We start from the raw sequence: 16,472 nt of genomic DNA, 5'->3' as shown, positions 1-16,472 counted from the left end.
TATTCATCCAGGCTGCAGAAGCTCCCCCAAAAGCTCTCTCCTGCTCCTGAAAAATGGACTCTGTCAGAGCCGGAGAGATAGCATGGAGGTAGGGCGTTTGCCCTGCATGCAGAAGGATAGTGGTTCGAATCCTAGTATCCCATATGGTCCCCCAAGTCTGCCAGGAGCAATTTCTGAGTGCAGAGCCAGGAGTAACCCGAGTGCTTCTGGGTGTGACCCAAAAAGAAAACAAACCAAAAAAAGGACTCTGTCGAACCTCTTGGCACCATCTCGGGGCCCCTGTGCCCCAAGTCTTATCTACTGACACAGCTGCTTCATTCTGGCCCTAGAAACATAACTGGGTCATGTTTTAGGTGATCCAAACTTTCCACAGTGTCACCTTTCATGCCCAAGGCCACCAAGCAATGGTCCAATAATCAAGACAGTGGACAGATATTTCACTCTCCCTCTAGCCATACCGTGTTTGTGTTGCCAAGTGCAGAAAAGGCCTCCGCCCTGAGGGGGGAATGTTACACTGGTAAAGGGGGGTGTTCTGTTTGTGACTGTAACCCAACTATGATCATGTTACTTAAATTAAAAAAAAAAATTTAAAAAAAGGCCTCCCCCCAAGCACTTTGCCTCCATCTTCCCCTCTTGATGGTTTAGTGATCACCCGTCTCTTTTCTTTTTTGTTTGGGTTTTGAGCCACATCCAGTAGTACTCAGGGTTTACTCCTAGCTCTTATGCTCAGGGATCACTCCTGGTGGGACCCAAAGGCAAGTGCCCTACCTGCTATACTATCTCTCCAATCCTAACTTCAAAAAAGTTCAATATTGGGAGCCGGGCGGTGGCGCTGGAGGTAAGGTGCCTGCCTTGCCTGCGCTAGCCTAGGACGGACCGCGGTTCAATCCCCCGGCGTCCCATATGGTCCCCCAAGAAGCCAGGAGCAACTTCTGAGCGAGTAGCCAGGAGTAACCCCTGAGCGTCACAGGGTGTGGCCCCCCCCAAAAAAAAAAAAAAGTTCAATATTTTGGGGATTCCCGCAGTGCTCAGTGCTCTGAGCTCAGGAATCATTTCTGGTAGGGTTTAGGGAACCATATGGGATGCCGGGGATAAAACCCAGATTGGCAGTATGCAAGTCAAGTGCCCTACCGGCTACATTATCTATTACTCAGGATTCTACTTCTAAGTTATTGATACAATATTTCGTTCCTTCTTTCCCCCAGTGGATACCCCAGGCTAGCCTGATTGGTGGAGCTTCTGATACAGCTCATCCAAAAGCAAGTCTAGGAAATTCTAATTTGATTCTGGAATTAATAGAGCCATACAGGAGGGTGGAACGATGGCACAGCAGGGGGGGGGTGTTTGCCTTGCATGCAGCCAACCCAGATTCGATCCCCAGCATCCTATATAGTCCCCCAAGCATCGTCAGGAATGACCCCTGAGTGCAGAGTCAGAAGTCAACCCCGAGCATCGCTAAGTGTGGCAAAAAAGGGAGGAGGAAAAAAAGAAAAAGTCATGGGGTCTCTCTCTTTGGACATACATATGCGGTTCTAGGAGTTAGTAACTCTGGGGGTGATGCTCCCTTCGGCCCCTAGTGGTCCACATGGCAATAAGCCTATCCGTCTCGAAAAGATGCCAGTTGCAAATGATCTGGATTTAACGTTTTACAACAAAAAGATTTTGCAGATAGGATTAAGAATCTTCTAGCGGAGATATTACCTGGATTACTCCAGTAGGCATTAAATGTAATTCCAGGTGTCCTAAGAAAAAGGGAAGGTAGAGGGCCAGTGGGAGAGATAGCAAGGTACTTGCCTTGCACGTGCCCAGTTTGAGTTCCACACCGCACAGAATTCCCTAAGCACCGCTTAGGGTACCTCCTTAGCAGAGGGCCAGGAAGAACCATGAAGCAGGGCTTGGTGTGTCCCAAACACCTCTCCCTGACCTCAAAATCAAGAAACAAACAGGGAGGCAGAGAGGGTGAGTTGATATGGGAACAGTCTGAGCTAGAATAATAAGCCTCGCATGTGTGAGGTCTTGACTTTAATCTCTGGCAGTGCAAAACAAACAAAAATATGGCTTCGAAGATGAGGAGGCCACAAGCCAAAGGATGCAGCTTTACAGGTAAGAAAGGACAGGAAGCACAAAGGGGGCAGTGCCCAGTACTGCGCTTTGGGTTCCTGTGAACTATTTGGGACTTCTGATATGTGATGACTTTTTTGATTGTTTTTGGAGCTATTGCACCTCCACCTTCAAGAGTTAATAGGTGTTTTCTCATTATGCTGTTAACCTCGTTCACTGCCACGAGATTGGTCAGGGAAAAATTATTGGAGATGGAGGCCACATTCAAGAGGTACTCAGAGATCAGTCCTGGGGATCACCTTGGGACTCTCTTAGATCCACTGCACCAACCTCTTCTTTAGATCCCCTGGGCCAGCAGACCTCTCTGCCTTAACAGCATTTCTCGGAGCTCTAAGCTCTTCATTCCCACTCATGCACGCTCCACATCAGACACGGACCATCTCCCCAAGTAGTCGCCTTAAGGAACTTAAGGCACAGCAAATACCCGTGACTGTCATCGTACTAGAACCATACATGGTCCATGGGGCACAGACTTGTAAAAGATACAGCCACAAGGCAGCAGGAGGAGTGGAGAGGTGAGAGGGTGCTGCGGGGGAGTGGGGTTTACTCCTGCTTCCGTACTCAGGATACTAGCAGTGCTGGGGAACCATATGGGATGCTGGAGATTGAATCTGAGAGCAAGGAAAGCTCCCTCCCCATTGTACCATGGTGCTGCCCCACCCTCCAAATGTTCCTGGAAATAAAAAGCCCTTCAACATTTGGGGAAAGGAGGAAAGATGGGATAAACACGGGACGCCCTAAGTCCTTTCTGTAGCCAGGGTCAGGTGGTGCTGGAGCCACCGTAGTGCACAGACAAGACAGAAGAAGGCCGTGAGTGGCTGCTTACTGGTCTTGGGGACATTTATTTTTAGAGCCTGGGCCGAGGGACCGAAGTGGAGAGGAGAGCTTGGATTCTCAAGGCATTCACGGTGGGAGGCCGGAGCCATAGCACAGAGATGAGGGCGTTTGTCTTGCAAGCAACTAACCTGGGTTCGATCCCCTGAACACCGACAGGAATGATCCCGGAGCATCAGTGCTAGGAATAAGCCGTGAGCATCGCTAGATGTGGCCCCCAAACCAAAAAATCAAATCAGAACAATCATAGGCCATGCCTTTCTTTCTGCAATAGCTTCAGGGCTCAGCCCGAGGAGGAGGTTGTGATGAACAAGGAGAAGCGGCCGCTTCTAGCATAAGGGAACTAGCGTTCCACCCGGATCACCTATCCAACGGATCGACGCTCCGCGGGGTGGGACTCATGAGCGTCCCGGACAGGTGAGCCACCTGCGCAGGCGCACAGGTGCGCAGGACCCAGGGAGCATGCGCGGCAGCGGCGGCCGACCGGAAGCGCGCCAAGGGGGCGGGGCCGAGGCAGGCGGGCGGGCGCGGGGAAAATGGCGGCGGCAGCAGCGAACGGGACTGGAGGGAGCAGCGGGATGGAGGTGGATGCGGCAGGTAACGGGCCCGCTGCGGCTGGCGGCCGGAGACGCCGTCGGGGAGCGCTCGGGTTGGGCCAGACCTCCTAGGGCCCCAACAGCGAGCGGGACAGCCTCTTGGCCCCGCGGGAGGACTTGGCGCCTGGGTTGTCTGGCCCTGGCGCCCGCAGCCCCCCGCCGCCCGCCTGCGGCTCACGCAGCCCTTCTTCGCCTTCCACCCCCAGTGGTCCCCAGCGTGATGGCCTCGGGGGTGACGGGCAGTGTCTCGGTCGCGCTGCACCCCCTCGTCATTCTCAACATCTCAGATCACTGGATCCGCATGCGCTCGCAGGAGGGCCGGCCCGTGCAGGGTGAGTCTCCCGCTTCTGCCGCCGAACTCCCCGGGGAGCCCGGCCCGTTCGGACGCGGATGGACCCACTCTGGCTGGGGGTGATGCTGGGCACGAGAGTCCTTCCTCTCCCTCGCCCCCCTCCACAGTGATTGGGGCGTTGATCGGGAAACAGGAGGGCCGGAATATCGAGGTGATGAACTCCTTTGAGCTGCTGTCCCACACCGTGGAGGAGAAGATTATCATCGACAAGGAATATTATTACACCAAAGAGGAGCAGTGTGAGAGGGGCAAGGAGTCGGGGAGCAGCGTGGGCGGTGGACACCCCCACAAAAGGCCTGGGTGGGAAAGAGGGGCAGGCGGGTAAAGGAGGCAAAGGGTTGAAAGAAGAAAGTAGTAGACTGCAGGAAAAAGAACACATTCAGGTGCCCCCAAAATGGATGGGAGACCAGGAGATGGAAGGAATCAGGGCGCGGAGGGGTGGGCGGTACCCGAATCCTAGAGGAAGGAAGGATGGATGTTTTAAAGAAATCCTCTGCTCAGACCCCCTCCTCGGCAGTTAAACAGGTCTTCAAGGAGCTGGAGTTCCTGGGCTGGTACACTACAGGGGGGCCGCCTGACCCATCTGACATCCATGTTCACAAGCAGGTACACGCAGCGCACACGGGTACAGAGGATAAGGGAGGGGGGTGCCGGAAAGCACTGACGCTTATGTCCATTGATTTCCCTGCAGGTGTGTGAGATCATTGAGAGCCCCCTCTTTCTCAAGCTGAACCCCATGACCAAGCACACAGATGTGAGTGATTGACGCAGAACCCAGATCCCCTTGGTCCGGTTTTTGTTGTTCCCAGGCAGTCCCTGAGGTGGGGACTGACCATTACCTCCACTAACTTGCATGACCTTGGGTTAGTTATTTCCCCACTGAGAAGGTCCCAATGTTCTGGGGAAGATAAGATCAGGCTTCCAGGCGCTTGTGCAGCTTTGGCACAGTGCTGACCACCTTCTCCTTACAGCTTCCTGTGAGTGTGTTCGAGTCAGTCATTGACATCATCAACGGAGAGGTAATTCCCTGCCCTGCAGCTGGTCTTCCCTGTGGCAGGGCGTCCTGTTTTTCACTCCTGTATGCCCTCTAGGCCACCATGCTGTTTGCAGAGCTGACCTACACCCTGGCCACTGAGGAAGCAGAGCGCATTGGGGTTGATCATGTAGCACGGATGACCGCAACCGGTAGTGGCGAGAATTCCACAGGTAAGGGAGGCTAGAGGGCTGGCTAGCCTGATTTGGGATGTGACTGGCCTGTAGACCTTCTCAGCCATGGAACACTCTGGTCCTTCTACAGTGGCTGAACACCTGATTGCACAGCATAGCGCCATCAAGATGCTACACAGCCGCGTCAAACTCATCTTGGAGTATATCAAGGCCTCGGAAGCGGGTAGGACAAATGTCCCCACCTTTCTATGGGTCCTGGGGAAGGAGCAGCAGCCACACAAATGCAGCTGGTTCTATGCCTGCAGGCGAGGTTCCCTTTAACCATGATATCCTGAGGGAGGCCTATGCACTGTGCCACTGCCTTCCTGTGCTCAGCACCGACAAGTTCAAGACCGACTTTTACGATGTGAGTGGGAACCTGGGCAGGGTGGTGGTCATCACCTATCCTGGCTATAGACCCAGGCCCTGACCCCCTCAACTCTTTCTGCTCTCTCACTAGCAATGCAATGATGTGGGGCTCATGGCCTACCTTGGCACCATCACCAAAACATGCAACACCATGAACCAGTTTGTAAACAAGTTCAACGTCCTGTATGACCGGCAAGGCATCGGCCGACGGATGCGGGGCCTCTTCTTCTGAAGTTGCCCAAAGGACATGGCCAGGGTGTGGACACTAGCCAGAGGGAAGGGGCACTTACTTCCTCTAGACAAAACTGGTCACTAATAAATGGAAGCACCCCCAGCACCTGCCCAACACTGTCCTGTGTACTACGCAGAACATGGTCTACAGAACTCAAGTCCCTTTGTCAAGCCCACAGTGAAGGGGCTTACTGCCTCTTGGAGACCCCTAACCTGAGTGGGAACAGCTAACTGCCTTTCTCCTGGGCCTGGGAGGGGAGGACATGTATATTGCCAGTTAGTACATAGAATAAGTTGCTTGTGAGTAGATCACACTTGACAAGAATGTGCTGGGAGCCTGAAGCTTACATAGGCCCTACCCTGCCTTACTGAGTAATGGTGTCTGAGATGGAGGGGTGGCAACAGCACCATGGACTCACTGCCAGGGGCTGAGTAAGACCAGCTACTACATGGCTTTGGTCACACAGCAGGAAGCAGTCTAGAAACATTTTATTAGTAAAATAAAACAAGTGCAATCTGTGGGAGAAGCAGGTGCCCTCTTCTCCCCTACCAGAATTTGGCAGGAGCCCCATCAGACAAAAGTGATCCTTGTGCGGGCATTATTGACCTGCCATACATTTAACTCCTCATACTCATCCAGAGCTGCCTGGAACTGTGCAGGGGTGAAGCCCCGGGAGATACAGCGCTGCTCTGCCTCTGAGAAGCGGACACTCTGGCCCTCAGAAACCAGCTCCCGGATAGTGGCGAAGATCACGTCTGCTGGTCTCTGAGTCCTGAAGAAAGGGGGTGTGGGGCTGTATCAGCACATGCTGCCATTGCTGAGATGGAATTCCCAAGCTCCCTTTACCCAACTCACCTGGCCACCTGCCCCTTGTCACCCAGCAGGGAATCCTTGGACATCTCCATCAACCTGATGGCCTCATTCACATCTTCCTTCTCCACCGTGTCCACCATTCGCAGCCGTGCCTACAGGGGAAGAAGGGAGAGGGGGACAGGAGGGAAAAGTGGCCAGGTCAGGTTCTTACCTTGTTCTCACATTGCCCACATGTCGCTCACTCGCAACAGGAGGGGAAGCTGCGCCCACCCAACATCGCAGTGTAGGGCCGGCACTGTCAGACCGAGACAAGTGCAATGCCCAGGGCAGCGGCCAGCAATTGCCCAAGTCTCCGCCTCTCAACGCTGGCCAGTCCCGGTGTTGCTGGTCCTGGTGAGACCAGGCTCTTCTCTGTCCCACTGGGGGCCCCCTGCCAGGAGCCAGAGTGTCCAGGTAGGGCAGCTGTGGTTGTGTCCCTGGGGCTCGGGAAGTGCTGGCTCAGCAGTAGGTCAGGCAATCACACTACCTGCACGAACAGCACTTTGGAGCCCCCGAGACTGAGGTCAGGTCCAGAAGGTGCAGGTAGCAGTGGAAGGTGTGGGCGTGGGGTGTGCCCTGCCGGGGCAGCAAGTGCCCACAGTGCGGTAGCACGAGAGGACGCTATCTGCACTGTCAGCACTTTAGCTCCAGCAGGGCTGAGGTGGCGAAGACCACAGGAAGGCCAGGGTCCCAGTCCCCACAATGCCCATCGGTGGCCCTAGCCCACACTTACCAGTGCTGTGGACAGTCGCAATATGGCCAACAGGGTCCGTGCTGACGTGTACGTGGCATCTTTGCTTGCCCAGGCCTCACGCCGCATTTCCACATAGGCGGCTGTGATGTAGTCGGCCAGGGACTCAGGCACTGTGGGCTGCTTCTCGCGGCACATTGCAATGTAGCGCCTGCAGGGAACAGGCCCAGACATGGGCCAGGGAGGGATGTGAGGTGTGGCTTGGTGACTGCTTTAGAGTTGCGAGTTCCCATTTCTCAGAATGAGAGTCAAAAGCACCTGAACTGATGATCAGACACACTGCCTCCGAAGGCAGCAGGGCATGAGAAATGGGGGGCAGAAAGAACTAGACAATACCCACACACAGTTCCAAGCCCTGTCTGCCATCGTGCTTGTCAAAAACCACAGCTGAAAGAAAGTGCTTCCGCATAGGACTGTATTCCACAGGGGCACATCTCTGGTGTGGTCAAACGGGGGAGATGGGGGGAAGGACACACAGGAACCTAGACTGTTCTCAGATCCAGGACACCTTGCCAATAGGGCAAGACAGAAAGCTAGTCAGGAAGCCAAAGCCTCTGCTCCCCCGTACCTCATCAGCTTCATGTCCAAAGGCTCCAACTGGGTTGGAGGCTGCCGGTTGTGCTGGTGCACGTAGGTGATGTGTTGCGCCAGCCTGCAGGAATAGAACCAGCTGTAGGTTTTCGCCCCATCTTCTGCAGTGCCCAGGCTGTCCTCCACAGCACTACAGCCCCAGAGCTCAAGGCCCTGACAGATATTGGGGCATTTCTGGTTCCCTCAGCCCATCCTCCAATTTGAGTAGTTTCAGACCTTAGGTCATTATCTCGGTCCGGCCGATCCTGGATGAGCCACAGGAGATCAAACCGGGATAGCAGGGCAGCTGGCAACTGGATGTTCTGCTCCAGGCTACGGCGAGGGTTGTAGCGACCATAAGCTGGGTTGGCAGCTGCCAGGATGGAACAGCGGGCGTTGAGTGTGGTGAGGATGCCCGCCTTGGCGATGGAAATAGTCTGTTGCTCCATGACCTCATGGATGGCAGTGCGGTCGGCCTCTGCCATCTTGTCGAACTCATCAATGCAGCAGACACCCTGGTCGGCCAACACCAGGGCGCCACCTTCCAGCGTTAGCTCCCCACTCACAGAGTCCCGCAGCACTGCCGCCGTCAACCCCACACCTGAGGAGCCACGGCCGGTCGTGTACTGGCCTGCAGGGGTGGTGTACAAGGAGAGGAGAGACCTGCTCAAGATCATGACGATCGTGCTCGTGCTGTAGGCACCGCTCCCCCCACTCCAGTCTACTACTCACTGCGTGGGGCCAGGCGGTCAATGTAGGACAGGAGCTGAGACTTGGCCACGCCTGGGTCCCCCATCAAGCAGATGTTTATGTTACCTGACGGTAGGAAAGAAGCTCGTGAGCAGCTGTGGCTGAGGTTTTTCTCTACACACCCTACCCCGTGTCCATCCAGTCCCGCTTACCCCTGATCTTCATGCCACGGGGAGACTGGTCCACACCCCCCACTAGCAACAACAGCAGTGCCTTCTTCACATCCTCATGCCCATAGATCTCGGGGGCAATGGACGCTGCCAGCTTCTCGTAGAAGTCCTCCTCTGTGGAGGGACGTGGGAGTCAGGAGCCGTTGGGAGGTGGATGGATAGCACCCCCCCTCCCCAATCTCCTGCCCAGGCCCCTCACCTGCAATCTTCCTCAGCTCCTCCTTGCTTAGCTGTGTGACCCCCGCCTCATCATCCTCAGTCTTGCTCATCTTCACCACACGGTGGGCCTCTAGGTAGGTTTCCGAGAGCAAGCCCTGGGGTGCATGGAGCACATGACAGGATGTGATTACAGTCCCCATGACTGCCCATCAGCACCTCCTCAAGCTCCTGACAAGCTCTTCTTGTAGCTCTGATGGGGTGTGAATGGCTGATTGTTTCCTTGGGGCCACTTCAACCCTCATCCCTTTGATTTTGGAACTGTACCCAGTGGTGCTCCGGCCTTTCTCCTGACTTAGCACTCTAACATTTCACTTAGTAGGGCTCAGGACCAAACCATGGTTAGCTTCAATACAAGACAAGAACTTAACCCATGAACCACTCCTCCAGTCTCTCCAACTCCCCCTTACCTGCACAACCTGGTTGAACCCAGTACGGAGGATGGGCAGAAAGATGCCAGTGACGCTGACATGGTCACCTGGGTGGGCGAGCCTGGTGTTCTCACCTTCTACCAGCACTGTGATGCTGCGTGGGATGTTGCCCACAGGCACTTGGTCGCTCTAAGGGCAAGATCATCCTGCTCAGAGCACTGGGCTTGCCCTTGCTTGGGCCCGTTTCTCAGCCTCCCCATAACCTAGGGCAGTGGTCGGCAACCTTTATTTTCAACTGAGCCAAATCTCGCCAAAACCACGATTGAAATTTATTTTGAGGGCCCGGAGAGATAGCACAGCGGCGTTTGCCTTGCAAGCAGCCGATCCAGGACCAAAGGTGGTTGGTTCGAATCCCGGTGTCCCATATGGTCCCCCGTGCCTGCCAGGAGCTATTTCTGAGCAGACAGCCAGGAGTAACCCCTGACCACCGCCGGGTGTGGCCCAAACCCCTCCCCCCCAAATTATTTTGAGAGCCACACAGGGCGTGCACTGATAGAGGCTAGGAGCAGAGTCCTGACTCCTGGAGCAGCCGCCCGGCACACAGAAGAGTCAAATTAAAAGTGTAAAGAGCCAAATGTGGCTCGCGAGCTGCAGGTTGCGGACCACTGACCTAAGGGAATAACCCTAACTCCTTCCTCTCCACCAAGGAAAGGCCTAGTCAACTCTCCCTCTAGTCTTTCCCTACATTCCAGATTCCCTGGAGCCACCATCCCTGTGCTCAGGGCTACATACCCCAGACTCACATGCTCTTGCATCTTCATCTCTTGGAACTTGATGAACTTGGAGCCACGTGTCTGTAGGTACAGCCGCCCCCCTGAGCGATTGGTCTGGCACTCCTGACTCGGGCACATGATTAAAGGCATGAAGGTGGGCGACTGGATCTAGAACACAAGGAAGAAATGATGCCCAAATGTCAGTGATGCAAAGCCCATCAGCCCTATCTGCTAGGCTGCGACCTCGCTGGCTGTCATGTGTACCCAAGGACTATGGGAAAGGAACAAGCTCTCCATGCATGGAAAGTAATGTTTCCCAAAAGAACTGCCAATGGCCAAAATGACATCCTCCCCACCAAGTGTTTACTGGTTGGTAGGTTTCTGCTCCGCACTGGTCACATGTGTACGTGGCCACAACCATCCTGGGTTTGACTTCTGAGACGCGCGTGACGATCCCACGGACGGTAACCAACTTCCCCACAGAGTCAGCCCGAACTTCCCGGATAACACGAGGCTTGCTACTGCTTGGGCCTTGGAAGTACAGCTCGCTGAAGGGAGAGGTAGCATTAGTAAACATGGGAGAATTTATTCCCTGCATGCACCCCCCATACCAAACCACTCACAATCTACGCATGAGCTCAGGCGGGTACTGGTTCTGTGGGCTTCGGGCTGCTCCAGGGTCCCGGCTCCTCTGTTCCATCATCAGCCTGTGCTCGATGTAAACGTCCAGGACATCTTTGTTCACCACCTCAACAAAAGAAGAGGAAGTGGAAGTACAGACAATGAGCTTCAGAGCATGGAGAGCACAGAGGGCACAGGGCGGGAACCCCAGCCACACATGTCCAGCTCAGAACACCTGTGAACACACACCTCCCGCTCCTTGTACTGAGGCAGAAGCTCCTGCACAGCATCTGCAAAGAGCCTAGAATAGCGCTTGGCATTCTCACAGATGGATTCCACCAGCTCGGGGTCCTCCTCAGCGATGTCGTCCAGGTCAACATACATTGCCACCTGCTCCCGATGAGCCAGCTGGACCTGGGGTGGTGAAGGAACAGCTAGCACCCCTGCGGACCGGACAAGGTCACTCACGGGGAGCATCCCCACAAACCAGCACCTTCATTCTGGAGCTCCAGCAGAGAGACAGACACAGCAACACCCAGTGCCTCAGCAGCACTCCCCCCCAAGACACCTCAATCACAAAGAACTCTATCAAGGTGCCAGAGTTAACACTTGATTAAAGCCAGCCAGGCCACCTCACACCCACACGACTCCACCCACTTACCAACTGGTCCCCATATTTGAACTGCTTCCCGCCGACTTCCTCATCTTTGTAATACTCTTGCAGGAACTTCTTCACCTTTTCTAGAAGGGAAATCAAAGAAATCAAAAGAGAAGAGGCTCGGCCTTCCAGCCTAGTTGCAAACCCACCAAGCCCACTCACGGGCCACCTACCATAAAGACTCTCACCTGACCCCAACTGCAGAGGGCTCAAGTTTCATTCTCCCCAAAGTGTCCCCAACACTCTTTCCAAGTCTGTTCTGACGCGGTAAAGAGCATCAGAGCAGGGGCCCCGGCAGTGGGGGGAGTCTTGCCCCCTCCAGGAGGGACTTTCCCACGTCTGCCTTCACTAAACCTCCACCCCGAAGTCCCCTCTCCTTAAGGCCTCCCCGACTCGGCAACACATCATCAAAACTCCAGAACCTCCAATTTCCTCCCAGATACCGGATCCCCCCTTTTTCTTTAAGTTTCCCCCCAAACCTCTGCCCGCGCGGCCGTCTCCGCCACCAGGCCGCCCCGCCACCCCATCCCACCCCACCCCGTCTCCCGCCACAGCTTCCGCTCTTAGTAAACAAAGAAGCACATGGGCCCCGCCGCCGCCGTCTCACCGCCCCGGGGATTCCTCCGCCCAAGGCGGGAGCCCGCCCAGCCATTGGCCGGCGGCGCCCACGGCCGCCCCCAAACAGCCCACCCGATCCTGATCCTGCTCCTCTTCCCTCCCGCCACCTCCGGGCGCAAAACCTCCCCAGGGCCGGGCACGCCCCCCCACCCCGCCGCCGGGCGCCGCACTCGGCGGGGAGTCCCGAGCGCGCGCGCGGAAGGACACTGTTTACACACGGCACTCATTGCCTCCGAGCGCCGCGCCGCGCCACTTCCGCCGCCTTCACTTCCGCTCCGAGGTCGGCGCGGACCGGCCAATGGCGGCTCGCGGCGGCCCGGGTTGGGTGGTTGGTTGGTTGGTTGGTGGCGGCGCGGCGGCCGATCGGGGCGCGCTGAGGGCTTCATTGAACGCAATCTGCGTCCTCCACACGGGACTCCTCGGCGCACCCCCCCAGCCCGGCCTTGGGGAGCCACAGCTGCCCCCCGATTTGTTTCCCACCACTTCTCCATCCCGAAGCTTCTCTGCGCTCTCCGTCATCCGGGCACTTGCGCGGGCCTCATCCACTCACCCGGTCCCGCGCTTCCGCGGCTTAATGCTTAGTTGAGCCCCACCAGCCCCTGCGGCTGATCCCCCCCCTCCCAACAGGTGGTCGCGCTGGCCAGGCGCCACGCGGGCGCGGAGCCCCACCTTTCTCCAGCGCGTAATCCTTGAGCGCCATGGGTGGCGAAGGAGGTAGCACTTGGCGGGCTCCGAATTCAAGCTCCCGAGGCTTCTCCGCTCAGAAGCTCCCGGCGCGCGGCGGACTGCGACTGCGGGGCGCCCAACCGAAATTGGCGCGAAACGTCGCCTCCCACGTGACCGGCGCCGTAGCGTCGGGGCCTCTCGGGCCGGCCGCCGCCTGGGAGCCAATCAGATCTCGAGGCCCGCCCACTGGCAGCGGTGGGGGTTGACCGTTAGCCAATCAGCGGGCGCGGCGAGGTTGAGTGACGGGCCGGCGCACGGGCGTCGGGAGGGAAGGCGGGGCCGGCACTCAGTTTCCCGCGGTCGGAGCGGGGCGCGGGAGGAGGCGACTCGCTCTTAAAGGGCCAGCCGCTGCGAGGCCTTTTGTTCCGGGGCCGCAGGGCGGGGCAGGCCCTCGACTTGGGTCTTGGTTTCGGCGGCTCCACAACTCACTCCCGATCGGCCATGATTTCCCAGTTCTTCATCCTGTCCTCTAAGGGGGACCCGCTCATCTATAAGGACTGTATCCTTGACCCATGCATGGGAAGAAAGGCGCGGGAGCCGTGTCCCGGGGCCATTTTGTGTGCTCGCCCAGCTCCTTAGCTGTGTCGTTCCTGCCGGCCAGTCCGCGGGGACAGCGGCGGTCGGGACGTGGCCGAGCTCTTCTACCGGAAGCTGATGGGTCTTCCCGGGGACGAGTCTCCGGTTGTCATGGTAACCGCGTGGGGTCGGGGTGCCGCCTTCTACCTCCCCGGGAAGTGAACGTTTCCCGGATTTTTTTTTTTGATTGATTGGTTTTCCAATCAATTTGGATCGATCGATTCAGTTTTCTGAGGTGCCCCGACCCACCCCCCTTTGAGCATCATGTTGAGGGTCCTGCATTGCTTGCTTGCCCTCGGTGTCACCGCCCCTGTAGAGCAGATGCCCCTTGTCTTGTCTCCAAGGACCCCCTAAGAAGTTATTAGCTGTCTCCAGGCTGTTTTCCTAGCTCATCTAGGCCGGTTACCTAGAAAGGGAATAGAAGCCACAGTGTCTTGGGTCCCTGATGCTTCCAGATCTCTAACAAGCCGTCCCTGTCTCTGCCCAGCACCACGATGACAGACACTTTATCCACATCCGACACAGCGGCCTCTATTTGGTGGCCACGACCTCCGAAAATGTCTCTCCCTTCAGCCTCCTAGAACTGCTCTCTCGGTGAGGGAGATGAGCCTGCAACTTGGGAGGGGGGTGTGGCCAGTGGGGTGATGGGGAGAACGAGAGGCATGCTCTGCCCTGTTGGCTCAGGGTGGCCACGCTCCTGGGTGACTACTGCGGCTCCCTGGATGAGGCGACCATCTCCCGCAATGTGGCGCTTGTTTATGAGGTTCTGGATGAGGTGCTGGTAAGGCCCCCCTAGCTGGCTGTTCCCCCCCTCCCAGGCCCCCCAACATACTCACCTTATTGGGGAGGGAGACTGACACTGACCACTCTTCTCCCCTGCCTTGCTTCGTCTATAGGACTATGGCTACGTGCAGACCACGTCCACAGAGATGCTGAGGAACTTCATCCAGACGGAGGCCGTGGTCAGCAAGCCCTTCAGCCTCTTTGACCTCAGTAGTGTGGGCCTGGTGAGTAGGTGACAGGGAGTGTGGAGATGGGGAGCCTGAGGTGAGGGGTGAGGCTGTACAACTCTGGATTTCTTTCAGTTCGGGGCTGAGACGCAGCAGAGCAAAGTGGCGCCCAGTAGCGCAGCGGGACGTCCTGTCCTGTCCAGCCGTGGGGACCAGGTGAGGAAGGACAGCGGAGCCAGACAAGCCTTAGTGTTTCTCTTTGTTTCCTGGTGTATCTTTCCCTTCCTCTCCACCCAGGTCTCCCTTCCTTTCCTTTTCCTGGGTTTCCCCCTGCCCTACACCCTCCTCTCAGCTGTCCTGTTCTTTTGTGTAACTTACTTTCAAACAGGCCATTTAGCATGTGACATCTCCCCCATCTCCTCTTTTCTTCAGAGTCAAAAAAATGAGGTGTTCTTGGATGTGGTGGAGCGGTTGTCTGTCCTGATAGCATCTAATGTGAGTTGGGGTGTGGGGGCCGCCGAGGACAGAGGGTGTTCGGGGTGGCTCATGGTGGGACCTGACACCCGGTCTCTCTCAGGGCTCACTGCTGAAGGTCGATGTGCAGGGGGAAATCCGACTCAAGAGCTTCCTTCCTAGTGGCTCTGGTGAGCAGGCTGCAGGGGGCCGGACTCCCCAGGAGTGACATGTTTAGCATGGGCCTTCCCCTCACTTCCTTTCTTCCCGCAGAGATGCGCATCGGCTTGACAGAAGAGTTCTGTGTGGGGAAATCAGAGCTGAGAGGTGAGTGGAAGTGGGCCTTCCTTCCTGTCTGGGGTCCGCTCCCTGCGCTGGCCGCCTCAGAGACCCAACTTTCCTTTCCGGCCCCCAGGCTACGGGCCGGGGATTCGAGTGGACGAGGTGTCATTCCATAGCTCAGTGCTCCTGGAAGAGTTTGAGTCTCATCGAATCCTGCGCTTGCAGCCTCCGCAGGGAGAGGTCAGGAGCAGGCTGTGGGGGTACCCCCATCTGCCATGGAGCAGGGTGCCTCAGGGTGGGAGGAAGTTACACTGTCCTCTCCTGTCTTCTGGTCTCAGCTGACAGTGATGCGATACCAGCTCTCTGATGACCTCCCGTCTCCGTTGCCCTTCCGGCTCTTCCCCTCTGTGCAGTGGGACCGAGGCTCTGGCAGGTGACCCCTACTCCCCAGGCTTGGGATGGTGGATGGAGGATCCCAAGGAGACAGAATTCCCCAAACAATGGGTTGAGCTAGGGACTTAGCTGTCTCCAGGCTTGGGCACAAACTGGGAAGCACTACTGGACAGGCTAGGCTGAGGGAGGCCTGAGTCCATCCCTCTCCCACTTGCAGGCTCCAGGTGTACCTGAAGTTACGTTGTGATCTACCTGCCAAGAGGTAAGAGCAGCTTTGCTCAACCTTGCGGAATCAGAGACTTAGCCCAAGCTCCCTCGGCCTCCTGAAGCTTCCAGCATGATCTGGGTTGGGGCTGGGACGCTTTTTTTCCCAGCTTGCCAACATCAGTGAGGTGGGACCAGACCACCCTGCTGACTTTCTCCCTTGCAGCCAGGCACTCAACGTCAGACTGCATCTTCCAGTGCCACGTGGGGTGGTCAGGTCAGTGTGGGTGAACCCAGTGGGTTGTAGGGAGGGGAGTGGGAGATGGGGGTGACCTGATCCCAGAATGCCCATCACCCCCCAGTCTGTCCCAGGAGCTGAGCAGTCCAGAGCAAAGGGCAGAACTGTCAGATGGCGCCCTTCACTGGGACCTGCCTCGAGTGCAAGGGGGCTCTCAGCTGTCAGGACTCTTCCAGGTAATAAGATGCCCAATGGAACTGCTCCAAGCTCTGCCATCTCTTCTCCTCTCTTTTCCTCTCCTCTACCTAACCTGGCCTGCCTCTGCCCCTCAGATGGATGTGCCAGGCCAACCTGGGCCTCCAAGCACCAGCCCCTCCACGTCAGCACCCCCACTGGGGCTGGGTCCTGCCAGCCTGTCCTTTGAGCTCCCACGGCACACATGCTCCGGCCTCCAGGTGCGCTTCCTCAGGCTCACGGCCCGCCCCTGTGGCCCTGCCAGCCCGCACAAGTGGGTGCGACATCTGAGCCACAGTGACGCCTATGTCATCCGCATCTGAGACCCCAGCTGGAATGGTCGGACAGAGGGACAG

General features: G+C 56.9%; 3 protein-coding genes across 4 annotated transcripts; 2 read left to right on the top strand and 1 right to left on the bottom strand.

Annotated features, from left to right (window-relative positions):
* Positions 1–3,473: 3,473 nt before the first annotated feature.
* COPS6 (COP9 signalosome subunit 6) lies at positions 3,474–5,812 on the top strand. The gene is made up of 10 exons (XM_049788676.1): positions 3,474–3,552; positions 3,758–3,883; positions 4,011–4,142; positions 4,421–4,509; positions 4,595–4,657; positions 4,875–4,922; positions 4,995–5,109; positions 5,201–5,293; positions 5,376–5,476; positions 5,570–5,812. The coding sequence occupies exons 1-10, from the start codon at positions 3,492–3,494 to the stop codon at positions 5,708–5,710; spliced, it is 969 nt and encodes a 322-aa protein (XP_049644633.1). The 5' UTR covers positions 3,474–3,491; the 3' UTR covers positions 5,711–5,812.
* A 368-nt stretch (positions 5,813–6,180) lies between these two features.
* Positions 6,181–12,871, bottom strand: MCM7 (minichromosome maintenance complex component 7). Its single transcript, XM_049788591.1, has 15 exons — positions 12,730–12,871; positions 11,446–11,525; positions 11,034–11,198; positions 10,787–10,911; positions 10,531–10,711; positions 10,194–10,331; positions 9,430–9,579; positions 9,003–9,117; positions 8,786–8,917; positions 8,616–8,699; positions 8,121–8,514; positions 7,882–7,965; positions 7,296–7,464; positions 6,566–6,675; positions 6,181–6,482 (listed from the first exon to the last, which is right to left on the bottom strand). The coding sequence occupies exons 1-15, from the start codon at positions 12,758–12,760 to the stop codon at positions 6,281–6,283; spliced, it is 2,160 nt and encodes a 719-aa protein (XP_049644548.1). The 5' UTR covers positions 12,761–12,871; the 3' UTR covers positions 6,181–6,280.
* A 167-nt stretch (positions 12,872–13,038) lies between these two features.
* AP4M1 (adaptor related protein complex 4 subunit mu 1) lies at positions 13,039–16,444 on the top strand. 2 transcript variants are annotated; one of them, XM_049788642.1, is made up of 15 exons: positions 13,039–13,285; positions 13,388–13,476; positions 13,850–13,956; positions 14,047–14,143; positions 14,259–14,369; positions 14,448–14,528; positions 14,745–14,807; positions 14,890–14,956; positions 15,039–15,092; positions 15,181–15,287; positions 15,386–15,480; positions 15,658–15,702; positions 15,871–15,921; positions 16,007–16,118; positions 16,215–16,444. In XM_049788642.1, exons 1-15 carry the CDS (start codon positions 13,228–13,230, stop codon positions 16,437–16,439), a joined length of 1,362 nt encoding a protein of 453 aa, XP_049644599.1. In that variant the 5' UTR covers positions 13,039–13,227; the 3' UTR covers positions 16,440–16,444. The 2 variants fall into 2 exon arrangements, with proteins under 2 accessions (XP_049644599.1, XP_049644600.1); XM_049788643.1 differs by having other exon boundaries at positions 13,040–13,285; positions 13,374–13,476.
* The last annotated feature ends 28 nt before the right edge of the window (positions 16,445–16,472 follow it).

This window comes from Suncus etruscus, chromosome 15 (assembly GCF_024139225.1).
Source record: "Suncus etruscus isolate mSunEtr1 chromosome 15, mSunEtr1.pri.cur, whole genome shotgun sequence".
Taxonomy (NCBI): Eukaryota; Metazoa; Chordata; class Mammalia; order Eulipotyphla; family Soricidae; genus Suncus; species Suncus etruscus.
This window is presented reverse-complemented; position numbering and strand designations above follow the sequence as displayed.